Source organism: Hyalella azteca, unplaced genomic scaffold, assembly GCF_000764305.2.
Source record: "Hyalella azteca isolate HAZT.00-mixed unplaced genomic scaffold, Hazt_2.0.2 contig5857, whole genome shotgun sequence".
Lineage (NCBI taxonomy): Eukaryota > Metazoa > Arthropoda > Malacostraca > Amphipoda > Hyalellidae > Hyalella > Hyalella azteca.
This window is the reverse complement of record NW_025936036.1, coordinates 431-15,234: the sequence shown is the minus strand read 5'-3', so window position 1 is coordinate 15,234 and position 14,804 is coordinate 431. Positions and strand designations below refer to the sequence as shown.

The following is a 14,804-nucleotide window of genomic DNA, read 5'->3' as shown; positions in this document are numbered from 1 at the left end:
CAGTGAGTAAAATTATATATGGATCAAGATTGACCTATGACATGCAGTAAATAGTTAGCCTCCAGCATCCTTTACGACCCCTGTGTTGCCATAGTTACCTTGGATGAGAACAGAACGCTTAATATTGATGTGTTCCCAATTCATTCTTAAAATTAGTTACTTTAGGGCATTTTGTCTTTCCTATTTATGTTCATTGCAGTTGGTTCTGACATACTGTTTTTCTAGTAAGATCAATAACAACTGCTGGCGCTAAAAAAAGTAATTGATTTTTAATTACAGCAAAAATCCGCATTCTCACCAAAGCAAAATGATTACCGTCTCTGCTCGATATTTTCTACGATAATCTAAAAACAATTCTTAAATACATTCTAAAATTTCATTAACGCAGTCAAGAAACGGTAAAACAGTTGGTGCCTATCATTACAAACTCCGAATTGTCCGCATTCATATAAAGCATCGATGATTGGAGATAACATTATATCGTCGGCAATATGAGCTTCCTTTGTTTCTGATAGATAGGGTGAGATTAGTTTTAGGTTTGAGTCAAGAAACTCTTAACTTAAACCCAAAGAGTTTTGGGTTTAACTACATCTGAAACTAATTTGGTTTCAGGTGTACCATCCTGAACCTGAAACTAACGAGGGGATTTAATCCAATTCTATTTATTACAAAAACATGAACGTTAATGAGGATTTACATATTTATTTATTATATATATTATACACAAATGGATTACATATTATGAAAAATAGTTGAGAACTTCAAAAAATTCCGCTGTACCGATGCAAAACGATGTAACTTAAGCTGTTTTAGACAATTAAATCTAGATCCGCAACGGTGTTTCTCTTATTCCAAACAAAACCAAACGATAATATTCTACTGCATAAAATTGCCAGCGATAATAAAATACTTGAAAAGATGTTTACAACGGATACATGTATTGCCCTTTAATTTAAATATTTCATCGGAAAAGTTTTTAAGCCTGGTTTTGTGAACTGACCTTATTAAACTTTAAGGCTGCTTGGAAATCACAAAGTTGATAACCTGGCATGATTTTTCTTAACCTCTCATGAGCTTTTGCCATTTTTGCCATAAGTCATTTTAGTCTAAAGTTTAATTTCTATTTTGCGTGAAAATTTCAATTTTTATAGCAGCATTTGCGAGGACACAGGATGATACGGCGGAAAATTTTAGAAATTTTGCTCATGATAAGAGACCAATATTATGAAGCCATTAACTAATTAATATTCAAGATAAATTTTATTACATATATAGTTCTTTTTTTCCACTGATTAGTTCTATATCATTTAGACTTTATCTCCAGCTAAAATTTTTGTATATCTTTACCTAAAGGATAGATGCGACAAAAGCTGACAAAAGGAGTATTTTGAACATAAAAAAAAAAGATGTAAAAAAGTTAGAGAAAAAATTCACTTTTAGAGATGAGCCTTAAAAATTACTAATAAAAAAAGTATTTATCGTGCATATACATGGCTCACTACTGCTCCCTTTTTTCTTATTATCCTTCCTAGTTTACACGTGTCACTTCATAACATAGAACGAAGAAAACCGAACACTTGCAAAGTCTGTCTTTTGCCCCCAACTTACGACATCTGTGCGATGTATGACCTCATTTATTTAAAGACACGAATACGTTGACTCATTCATATATTTTCTTCGACGCTAACGTGTCTTCGAGGGCTCAGTTTCAGTGCAAAGACGTCCAAGGAAACAGAATCGAAGTCTAGTGCATTTTTTTACAAGCCGAGAACTAGCGCAACGAAGCATCAAAGACGTAAGTTTGCCTAACGAATCCTAGCAGCGAGCGCTACTACGTATGTCTATCTTTCTTAACTCACATGTGATTTTCGGTTGATAATAATTTATAAGTTGTTGGTATAAATATTTTAGTATTGATATTTGTTGTTGAATTTTACATTCAACGACAATTCCGTTAGGTGCTGCGTAAGAATTTCGTTGACGCCCGAATTTTTTTTTTTTGGCATGCTTGTTTTTGGGTTTGTTTTCGAATTTCAGTAACTTTATTCAGTGAGATCTTAGCTCTCACGCCTGGTCTATTGTGAAATTTAATCGTTATTATGTTCACAAACTATCACTTTATTTTACTTTATAAATAAAGAAATTTGTAGGAATATATTTCAATGGAAAATAATATCGTTACTTGAGTCGTTTTGTAATGAATAAATGTTGTAATTTTTGACTGTTGTATGAAGGTTCAAGTTTTTTGCTTGCTCTAAATATACGTTTTCAGATTTTTCGAAAATTGGGGCAAAATTCGAGAGTTTAATTTAACAAATTTCATAACTGAAGTCAAGATCATCAATATGATGCCAAGCCCGAGAGATGATTTAAAGTAAAATTACAATATATTTTAACGACAATGCAGTTAATGTTCCATTCTGTACCATTTTTCGATTTTTGTTCTTCGGAATGACTCCTAAATTTGTTCAATAGGGCAAAGCGCTGTAACAAAATATTTAATTCCTTTAACCTATTTTTCTGGTAATCATTACTAGCCGAGAGTCGGAATATCAAAAAGCTCTTGTTGGGCCGCAGCTGGATTGTCAAAAGGCCTTTATTTGCCAGAAGCCGGCTTACTAAAAGGCCATTATTGTTCTGCAGCCACAGTATCAAATAGTCTTTTTTCCCAGAGCTGGGGTACATCAAATTTTAATATTCCTAGTAAGCTTAGTGTTAGTCGCACATTCTGATTTCTTATCCATGATTAGCATGCTTGGCATGGTCAAAGCATACAGTCAAAGTGTTGCTACTTTGACTGTGCTTTGATAAAGTATTGCTCCAAGCATGGTCAAAGTGTTGCTAATGACCAAGAGTATTCTTGATCATTGGGCTGTCGAGATGACAGCAGTATGAACTCGTATATATATCAATATATGTTGGAATAACCAGCATCATATACATAGGTTATATGTTCAAACTTGAACTGCCTTGCACAATAAGAACCTGGTATATAGGAGTCCAGTAGCTGTTTCAATCCAGTCAGCTTAGAAAGTTCTGGTCAGAGTGCCTGTTTTTAGATCTCCTTTGAACACGTAACGAAAAGTACAAGAATCAGCGATAGGCCACACCAGGCCCATTATTCAGCGCCGTTTATATTATGTAATATCATATTATCATGTATACACAGCATCATGTTTGTTGGGTAATATCATGCATGACCAGTGTCGTGTATATTTTTTAGTTTGATAACGTGTTATATTTGTATGGTGAAACTAGGATCTAGAGAGTCAATCTCGCCCTAAAAATTCAAAGCATAAGGCATTCAAAATTTGAACCAATGCGCACATTGTTCTGCATTAAATCAGATCTTTCCTTAATAATTGCCTAATAGTCCCCGTCTTAAGAAAAATCCCTGATAAACTTTGTGGCTTCTGATAAAAAAGTGCATCAGAGTGTATCAAAAACATTTGATACACATTGTGGTCTCTGATAAAAAAGTGTATCAGAGTGCATCAAAACCTCTAGCACACTTTGTGACCTCGGATAAAAAAGTGTATAAGAGTGTATCAAAAACATTTGATACACATTTTGGCTTCTGATAAAAAAGTGTATCAGAGTGTATCAAAAGCCTCTGATACACTTTGTGGTCTCTGATAAAAAAGTGTATCAGAGTGTATCAAAAGCCTCTGAAATATATTCATCAAATTTTTAATAACAGGATCTAAAAACCGAGTCGATAACAAAACGATCATTCTTCCGCCAGGATGATCTACAAGCTAGCGTTGGTGTTGGCGTTAGCCGACAATTTTACAGTAGAACACACTTGTTGTAAAATAGATTGGTCCTCAATGTTTTCATTACATTTTTCTTATTGTTAGTAACAGGATGTAATAACCGACCCGACGAAAAAACGATCTTTTATCCGCCAGGATGATCTACAAGCTAGCGTTGGTGTTGGCGTTAGCCGCGCTGCTGGAGGGGACTGCGGCAGATGTGAAGATGGCAAACCGAAGCGACCGCGACAATGTCGGACCCGGAAACCAGCGCGGAACTTTCGGCTGGTTTGGATGTCCCTCCGAGTCCGTGGACGAGACCGTCCCGACCAATTTCACAGATTTGGAGAAACTGGTTAGCATTTGAGAATTGTTTTGTATTTTTTTATTTCGTACCTCGTGAGTGATTACCTTGTTTCTTATCAATCTTATTTTTTTAGTAAGTGTGGAAATATTGTCTTTGTTATTAATGGTCTAATTTTTTCCTTTCTTTATTTATTATTATTACTATTATTATTATTATTATAGATTTGGAGAAACTGGTTAGCATTTGAGAATTGTTTTGTATTTATTTATTTCGTACCTCATGAGTGATTACTTTGTTTCTCATCAATCTTATCTTTTTAGGAAGTGTGGAAATGTTGTCTTTGTAATTACTGATCCAATTTTTTTTCTTTGTTATATTTATTATTATTATAATTATTATTATGATTTTACTGATATTTTAGATATTGATCCAATATTGTTTTCGTTTTATTCGTTTTTATTATTTGGTTTTGAAAAAAATAATATTTCACTTCATAAATATTGCTTGCCTTGCATTGCTATACGCATTCTCAGAGCTCCTCAAGGCTTCATCACAGGGTTGACTCATGTTGATTATTGTCACTAACATCAACTAAGTATTTTTTTTTGCATTGCCACAAGCCAATGACTTCGTCTCGCTTATAAGAGCTGCACGTTTCTGTTATTTAATGACTATTTCACTCAAAAACTTATGCGAATAATGGATCATTTAAGGTATTCATTATTTATTTTTTGCAATTATATTATAATGAATTAATTATTTTGGCAAAAATTTTGCGAAAATTTTTGAAACTTTTGCATTTTGAAATTATTTTTGCAACAATATATTATGTCCAATGTCTTATTCCTTACAATGCCAACAGTTCCCACAACTTTTCCCGGCACGGATGTACCTCAAATGGGGACCAGACTACGAGCGGCACATGTCATGCCTGATTGTGGACAAGTTTGGTTGGCCTCCCGCAAGTGGTGGTGGCAGATCTAACGCCTCCCCCCAACAACGCAACATCTTCACCGACATTCTCGCCTTCTTTGGGTTGGTTAGCAGTTCTGATCCCAACGCTACCACAACCGAACCTCCTCCTACCACAACCACGGTGCCCACTACCACGGTGCCGGTGCCTCCAGGTGCCCCCAGTCCCGGACTGCTGGCTATCCTGCAGTTTCTGCTAGGGTTGTTCGGAGGGGGGTCTTCTGAGGGGGTGCCGCCCCCCGTGTACCCTCACAACTGCACCATTGAGTACTTCATGGAGTAAGTCTAACATCAAGTCTAAATTTATTCACACATAAATTTTTTTAATAATGTTATGATGTTTCTTATAAGTCGTTGTAAGTCGTAAAGTGACCTACTATATTAATATGGGGTCAATTTATAATAAGCATATAGACACGAATACTTGGACTTATAAGATTTATTATAAACGTGTGAGATTCCAATTGAAAAAATCAATTATTTTACGCAAATTAGACTTATTTTTTATTTTATTTATTTATTTCCTGTTTTATTTTTCCATTTTATATTTTTTTGTGCTGGCCGAGATTGTCTCGTGTGCTGTTTGCAACTCGCTCAAAAATTGATGACACATTTACAAATTGTTTTATGCAGTTTTTGCCAGTGCGCGGGTAAGAATGAAGCAGTTTAGCCTGGCAAAACAACGTATCGGTGTTTGGCGCAGAAAATGTGTCACTATTTCAACAATTTAACACATTAAATTTTCTGAGTGCAGCGTACATTATCGGTTGACCGTAACGTTCAAACATTTTTCTCCGGTCACTACTAATAATTTATAGTAAATGGCACAAACAAAATTCTTATAAACTGTTTCTTCATGAATAATCCCTTGATTATTCGTTTCAAACATATAACTAATTATTCACAGTATAAGCAATACGTTCCTGTTAATCAACGATTAAGCAATACGTTAGCCGTTATTCAACGTTGAAGTACGCCAGTGACATTTCTGGATATATGACTAATCTTAACCTAATCTCTTTATCGCAGTAATCGTAACCCAATCTTTGTGAATTTTGGAAATATGAAACTTTTGAAAATAAAAATCGGAAATCAAAATATTTTCGTTGTTGGATGCCTAGTATTGATCCCTATTCCCTAGTCTTGCCTAGTATTGATCCCTATTCAACCTCATTTGTGCGCCAGATTAGAAGCTAAAATTGGAAGCTAAAATCAGCTAGTAATGTAGGATTCCATCACTGTCGGCTGTGCATTGGGATCGCCAAATTAAATCGGCAAATCATTATTACCTTGATTTAAAAATTTTTGTCATGTTTACATTATGAAAATGCGGAGAGATGAACTAATCTAAATAAATAGAAACTAAGCGACCTCAAGCATTCCTCCGCCCACCACATGCGCAGGCTATTTGCTACCCATTAACTTTATTAAAAATCTAAGCAGTCTCAGCGTTAGCCACTCTAACATCCTGAGGCCGTACTTTCAAAATTCGCTAAGTGAACGTAAGTACTTACGCTCTATTTTCTTGTCTATGATTGGTGGATTTTGCTTGAAAGGCCGTCAATAATTGGCTAATGAACTTACGATCTATTAACTTTTTTTGAAAGTATACGCCCTGTTATTTTTTACACGAATAAAATCATAATTAGGATGAAATTCTTCACAGTGGGAAGCCGACCTTGGCGAAGACAAACATCACCATCATCGATAAGGCTCCTTTCTCGATAAGATTCACAGGCCTTCCTTATGGCAGTGAGTTGAAGATCTCATAATTAACTTTTACACGAGAATATTAATTAATTAGGATTAAATAATTAACGCGAATATCTAGTTCATGACCAAATCCATCACATCTTACTTAGATTTTTCTGGAAGCAAAAAGTTTTGGTTTAGTGTCATGAATTCATTGATAAACATAAAATCGTTATTATCCCTAGATTCCATTCTAAATATTGTCACAAAAATTATTTCTACGAATAATTTTTATCTTCACTCTATGAATAAACAAAAAAATTCCGGGATTTTTAATTTTAGTTTAATCATAACCCTAATTTTCTAATTCATATCGATGTGATCGTAATGAAACCGAAAATGTTAAATATTAATGACCTATTACGAATCGGTAAGAATATTTTTTTGCAACATCTACTGCCTCAATGATGTGAGGTTTAACCTAATGTTAAATACTTTTTTAGTACTTTCAGTGATGAGCCAACTTATTAAAAGATAATCAAACGCATGTTTTCAAAATAAAAAGGATTAAACTTGTGTCACCCTCAAAAAATTATTATTTCCTTGCGAGTGAAAAATTTTTGCGTTGAATAAAAATTCAATAACATTTTACCATTGACTTGGTCATCACACACATCGAAAAAGACTTCTTCATCCTCGAGAGCTGCGACCCTTACTTCATCTTCAATGAACGTTAGTCACTCTAGCTGTATTAACCTCTATGGATTATCTGATCAATTTTTATAGTTAGATTGGCCAACCCGGACCGAAGCAAAGCCTTTCAAGATTTCAATCGATATTCGCTGACACATTGGTGTTCAGCGCTGGCCAGAGCAAAAAATAAATTCATTGGTACCTGTTTCACAGACTACGCTTACATGATGGTCCCGTACCTGTCCCACAGAGTACTCGTACATGATGGTCCCGTACCTGTCCCACAGAGTACTCGTACATGATGGTCCCGTACCTGTCCCACAGAGTACTCGTACATGATGGTCCCGTACCTGTCCCACAGAGTACTCGTACATGATGGTCCCGTACCTGTCCCACAGAGTACTCGTACATGATGGTCCCGTTCTTGTCCCACAGAGTACTCGAGCATGATGGTCCCGTACCTGTCCCACAGAGTACGCGTACATGATGGTCCCGTTCTTGTCCCACAGAGTACGCGTACATTATGGTCCCGTAACTGTCCCACACAGTACGCGTACATGATGGTCCCGTTCTTGTCCCACAGAGTACTTGTAAATGATGGTCCCGTACCTGTCCCACAGAGTACGCGTACATGATTGTCCCGTTCTTGTCCCACAGAGTACGCGTACATGATGGTTGGTCCCCACTTCATGGAGACCGACGTGGACTGGCACTGCATGGCCGATGCTTTTGATACTCGCCCCGGCATCTCCGACGCCCGCCCCGGTGGCATCTGCGTGCCTGGAGCACCGCTTGAGGAGGTTACCGTGGAGACGACGACACCTGGTGAGGGTGATGGAGGTGATGGAGGTGATGGAGGTGATGGAGGTGATGGAAGTGCCATCGACTTCGTTATCATCAACAACATCGAATGATGGGGGTGCCGTCGCTATCGTCGACACCATCTGATGATGGAGGTGTCGTCGAAAAATGATGTTCCCGAGGTGCTCATCAGAATATGGAAATTCCCTAAATTGAGTGTTCAGTGTGTAAAGTCTAGCCATAGACGCACATTTTTATAATAATTAAAAATCAGAACAGGACATCGATCACCTGTTCTTAATCATTGTACAATTTAGAAGTTTCGGCTGTCAACTCTTGTCAATTTATGTTTGAAGAAAATTACATCAAATGTTGTTATAAGAAACGACAACGGGTTTAACTTGCTCAACACGTGACAGAATTATTAAAAACCATTCTACATATTTGTTAGAATTGAATCAGTTTTGGATAAAGGTCAATCATTTAAATATTTAGTCAATTGCATTTTTTAGTGTTTGTTATGATAACATAGCTGAAAAAATACAGTTCCATCTCTTTATTGTACAAATAGTGCTTGCAATTGAAATGGTTACAGTTCAATAAATAAATTCTGGAGTGTGTCTCTTCTTCAATTCAATACTTTCGATTCAACTGGATGATGTCCTAATTGTCATCTCTGTGAGTGATGACAAAGACGAGACTAAAAAGTGTCGATTAAATGTAGGTTCATAATTCATCAATAATAAGCAAATATCAAATTTACCTATCATATCATAATATATTTATCATGAGCAAATAATTCTGTCAGATTCAGGTCAGGAGTCAGAAAAACGGTTCATAACTTATCGAAGGCATTGCAATGTGAATAATGGAAAGAGAGCTCAAGTAAATCGCAACCCCACATTGAAGGAGCACGCACACAGTGCGTGGGCAAAACTGTTGTACGAGTTTAACGAGTTTAATGAAAACTAAAAAAATGAAATGTAGGCCTCGAAGGAGCACTCGCGATGCTCTATCATCAACTGCATTTCGTGACTGTCAGAGGCGGGAACAAAAATGGAAGGCCTACTTTCTGGGCCGGATCCCTTATTAGCTCCCAAATTTCATCTCTTGCCTCTAAGTTTATTATAATTTATATGACATTTTATACAGGTTGGTTCCACATGCGCTTCTTGTGGAACCTCAAGACTTGAGCCAGCAAATAAGTAAATAGATATGGACTGTATGTTATCGTTTTCATTAGACAGCGCAAAATACACCAATTTCTTAGCAGATATAAGACCAGGGCCTATACTTTCAAAAAAGTTAAGAGATCGTAAGTTCATCAGCCAATCATTGACGGCCTTTGAAGCAAAATCCACCAATCATAGACAAGAAAATAGAGCGTAAGTACTTACGTTTACTTAGCGTGTTTTGAAAGTATGGCCCCTGNTACGAGCAAGAACTGAGACAGGATGTGACTGTAGACAGTGAGAACCTTGCTTCGTGCGGGATACGAGCAAGAACTGAGACAGGATCAGACTGTAGACAGTGAGAACCTTGCTTCGTGCGGGATACGAGCAAGAACTGAGACAGGATCTGACTGTAGTTAAAAATTCTGTAATTGCGGCATTAGAACTTGATGCAGGAATTTAGAAGCAGATTTCAGGATAAAAAGTGTCTAGAAAATTTATTTCTATTTTTATAAATATAATTTAATCTATTTAAAAATATTCATTTGAAAATCAGATTCAATTGAGAATTAGATTTCAAATCTCTAATATGTTGTTTGTAGATGCATAGGTTGATTTATGTACAATTAAATCTATCTAATTTTTGTTGATAATGAACTCCCAGCATTTCCATTGTTCAGAGGATTGTCTGTACTTATAATACTTATGTCTATTCTGTTCTATGCTATCTAAATACAAGCAAAAATTATTAATTCATGTCGCGCGTTCCAAAATTTTTGCGATTGTGCAATATTTATGTGATATAAATGCAAAAATTCGTCGCGTTTTCAAATTTAAACAGGAATTGTGAACGCGGTCTTTGGTGCCTAGTTATATTTTTAAATAATAAATAAATAGATTTCTCGCTCGCTTTGAAGAATTTTGCTAAATCCGGACTAGAAAACCCAGGTGAAAACAGCAAAGAACGCGTCCAGGAAACAAGCCCAATGAGGAAAAGCGTAACGAAAGCACTTTATTTGAAACTCAATTTCCAGAGCTAAATAAGGGAGTGGCTCAGAACTGTACTGCATTTGAATGCATAACTTAACCCTTCTTTGGAGTGAGACTTATGCCTTGGAAGGTTTACGAGTTCAAGCTTTCGGATCACTTGTTCCGGGCAAACCAAAGCAAATGAAAAGTGATTTGAGTGAATGGAGGTTGCGCCACGTTGCTGCGTTAAGCTTCAGCTAGAAATATTCTTATAATGTAATGTATTATTTGCAGTCTGTTTATTAATGCAACGATATTCACGGTTTCATTAAAACCCGGCTATTGATGGACGGTAATAACGGGATTATTTTTAACCTAGAATATTTGAAGAAGTTGATCATTTCTTAACAGTTTCACCGCTCCGTCAATGTACCGGAAGATTGAAGTACATTTCCTCCCTAGCTGTAGGATTCTCAGTGCAAACACGTAAAGGTTCATTATAGTTAAAACTATTACGTACTTACGTACTTAAAACTATTACGTACTCAAGAAGCTTATCTTAGTAACCAACATATTTCTTTATTAGTTGGCGGGCGCTCCATCAAAGTAAAGAACATGCACTTGGCATCGCAACGGGAATTTCTGACAGAGAACAGGCTGGTGGGCGCATTTGTCGCCACAAGTCGTAACCCCAACTATAAAAAAATCGCAATGGGAAATATTTTTGTTAGGTTTGTCAGATCACACACGTCAGTGTCATCGGTGACCCTGGCACCTCTCCGTTTACATTCAGGAGCAATCGCCGCCTATATAAAGGGTTGTTGTGCCCACCCTGGGTCAGTTGCTCGCCGACTGCGGGCTCACCGGCATACACAAGTCGTCGAGCAGAGTCCAGTTAAACAGACAACATTATTTGCCTGAGTTCTTTATAATATTAATTTTTAGTTTATTATTATGTTAATTTTCAGTTTATTGTTATATTAATTTTAAGTTTATTATTACATTAATTTTTAGTTTATTATTATATTAATTTTTTGTTTAGTATTATATTAATTTTCAGTTTATTATTATATTAATTTTTAGATTATTATAGTATATTAAATATTTTCTGTTCCATAGATTCAATTTTAGATATGTTGATAGATTATGTTGATATGAGGTCAACTGTGAATACAATTAACAAATCTGCAGTTAGAATCGAGCGAGCATCCATGTCAGAAATCTAATCTAAATGGAATAAGAATTAAGCGTAGGCAGATGTTTCAACATATCATCCCAATAAAAGTTAATGTGCACATATTGATAAAGCGTTCACGTACATTATTCCTTTATATTGCTACTACCAGCAGACGTCCACTCTAGATTTTTTCCTCTAATGAATAAAAAAAATGTACAATACATTCGCTGGGATGTGACATCAAATTTGCGAGGAGGTTTCAAAATTGACCGAAAAATGAAAGTAGCGACCAATTCACAAAAAAATAATTCATGTCATTTGAATTTTAAAATGGACCCAATGAATTAATGGTCCCAGTGAATGAAACTAATTTCACTGTTTGTTATGAGTTCTGTGAGAGATTTATAATGAATGTCTGTGTGAGAGGCAGGATAAGTAGCTTTTGTGTGAGAGGTATGATAGTAGTTTCTGTATGAGAGGTAGGATAGTTTCTGTGTGAGAGGTATGATAGTTTATGTGTGAAAGGCATGATATTATTTTCTGTGTGAGAGGCATGATGGTAGTTTCTGTGTGAGAGACATGATAGTATTTTCTGTGTGAGAGGCAGGATAGTATTTTCTGTGTGAGAGGCAGGATAGTTTCTGTGAGAGAGGCATGATAGTTTCTGTGTGAGAGGTATGATAGTTTATGTGTGAGAGGTATGGTAGTAGTTTCTGTGTGAGAGGCATGATGGTATTTTCTGTATGAGAGGCAGGATAGTTTCTGTGTGAGAGGTATGATAGTTTCTGTGTGAGGGGTATTGTAGTAGTTTCTGTGTGAGAGGCATGATTGTAGTTTCTGTGTGAGAGGTATGATATCAGTTTCTGTGTGAGAGGCATGATAGTNACCTCGTAATTACCTCACCATAGAATTACCTCGTAATTACCTCACCATAGAATTACCTCGTAATTACCTCACCATAGAATTACCTCGTAATTACCTCACCATAGAATTACCTCGTAATTACCTCACCATAGAATTACCTCGTAATTACCTCACCATAGAATTACCTCGTAATTACCTCACCATAGAATTACCTCGTAATTACCTCACCATAGAATTACCTCGTAATTACCTCACCATAGAATTACCTCGTAATTACCTCACCATAGAATTACCTCGTAATTACCTCACCATAGAATTACCTCGTAATTACCTCACCATAGAATTACCTCGTAATTACCTCACCATAGAATTACCTCGTAATTACCTCACCATAGAATTACCTCGTAATTACCTCACCATAGAATTACCTCGTAATTACCTCACCATAGAATTACCTCGTAATTACCACACCATAGAATTACCTCGTAGTTACCTCACCATAGAATTACCTCGTAATTACCTCACCATAGAATTACCTCGTGATTACCTCACCATTGAATTACCCCGTAATTACCTCATCATAGAATTACCTCGTAATTACCTCACCATAGAATTTCCTCGTAATTACCTCACCATAGAATTACCTCGTAATTACCTCACCATAGAATTACCTCGTAATTACCTAACCATAGAATTACCTCGTTATTACCTCACCATAGAATTACCTCGTTATTACCTCACCATAGAATTACCTCGTTATTACCTCACCATAGAATTACCTCGTATTTACCTCACCATGGAACTACCTCGTTATTACCTCACCATAGAATTACCTCGTAATTACCTCTCCATAGAATTACCTCGTTATTACCTCACCATAGAATTACCTCGTAATTACCTCACTATAGAATTACCTCGTATTTACCTCACCATTGAATTACCTCGTTATTACCTCACCATGGAATTACCTCGTAATTACCTAACCATAGAATTACCTCGTTATTACCTCATCATAGAATTACCTCGTAATTACCCTCACCGTATAGAATTGCCTTGTTATTACCTCATCATTACATTTATATAATTGCAACGACATCAGATCAGCCACATTAATAATGTTGCCCTTTTTGTTGCTACTCGTAAACTTTTTAGGAGAACTTTACATTCTCTTTAGCTCACTTAGAAATTTACAATGATAAAGTATTTAAAAATAATTACCCAAAGACTGCATTTCCTGTGTGGGGGAAATACTCCTGCGCATTGTTCATCGGCTGATTTAAAATTTAATGTAATATTTCTCATAAGTTTTGAAAACCAATCATATGATATTCACTTTATTCATGAATATTTACGAACTAATGCTCCCTAATCGCATTTTTCGTGGCGTTCTGTACATATTTCATGACGCCCTCGTATCGAGAGGTATGTAGGTACACGCCTTGTCTCGAGGTCTGTCTGTATGATGTCTGCATACATGTCTGCATACATGATGGCATACGTCTGAATGCCTGCATACATGTCTGTATGCAGGCATACATGTCTGTATGCAGGCATACATACGAGGCGTATGTCTGTATGCAGACATACGCCTCGTCTCGAGAGGTATGCAGACGTACGCCTCGTCTCGAGAGGTATGCAGGCATACGCCTCGTCTCGAGAGGTATGCAGGCATACGCCTCGTCTCGAGAGGTATGCAGGCATACGCCTCGTCTCGAGAGGTATGCAGGCATACGCCTCGTCTCGAGAGGTATGCAGGCATACGCCTCGTCTCGAGAGGTATGCAGGCATACGCCTCGTCTCGAGAGGTATGCAGGCATACGCCTCGTCTCGAGAGGTATGCAGGCATACGCCTCGTCTCGAGAGGTATGCAGGCATACGCCTCGTCTCGAGAGGTATGCAGGCATACGCCTCGTCTCGAGAGGTATGCAGGCATACGCCTCGTCTCGAGAGGTATGCAGACATACGCCTCGTCACGAGAGGTATGCAGGCGTACGCCTCGTCTCGAGAGGTATGCAGGCGTACGCCTCGTCTCGAGAAGTATGCAGGTATACTCCTCGTCTCGAGAGGTATGCAGGCGTACGCCTCGTCTCGAGAGGTATGCAGGTATACCTCGTCTCGAGAGGTATGCAGGTATACCTCGTCTCGAGAGGTATGCAGGCATACGCCTCGTCTCGAGAGGTATGCAGGTATACGCCTCGCCTCGAGAGGTATGCAGGTATACCTCGCCTCGAGAGGTATGTATACATACCTCTCGTGTTTACACACGTGCGATCGATGACCAGAGAATTCGTTGATTTATATTATCCTATTTACTTATATTATGTACTTATTTCCACCAAAATTTCAATCTTTAATGCTTCTTCTAATTGAAAATGAATGTTTGTTGCATTCGAAACGTCGTT

The 14,804-nt window shown here is 37.2% G+C and overlaps 1 protein-coding gene across 1 annotated transcript; it reads left to right on the top strand.

Moving 5' to 3' along the window:
* Nucleotides 1–1,716: 1,716 nt before the first annotated feature.
* On the top strand, nucleotides 1,717–6,845 carry LOC108667086. The gene is made up of 4 exons (XM_018154075.2): nucleotides 1,717–1,795; nucleotides 3,912–4,110; nucleotides 4,925–5,313; nucleotides 6,701–6,845. Exons 2-4 carry the CDS (start codon nucleotides 3,913–3,915, stop codon nucleotides 6,804–6,806), a joined length of 693 nt encoding a protein of 230 aa, XP_018009564.1. The 5' UTR covers nucleotides 1,717–1,795; nucleotide 3,912; the 3' UTR covers nucleotides 6,807–6,845.
* The last annotated feature ends 7,959 nt before the right edge of the window (nucleotides 6,846–14,804 follow it).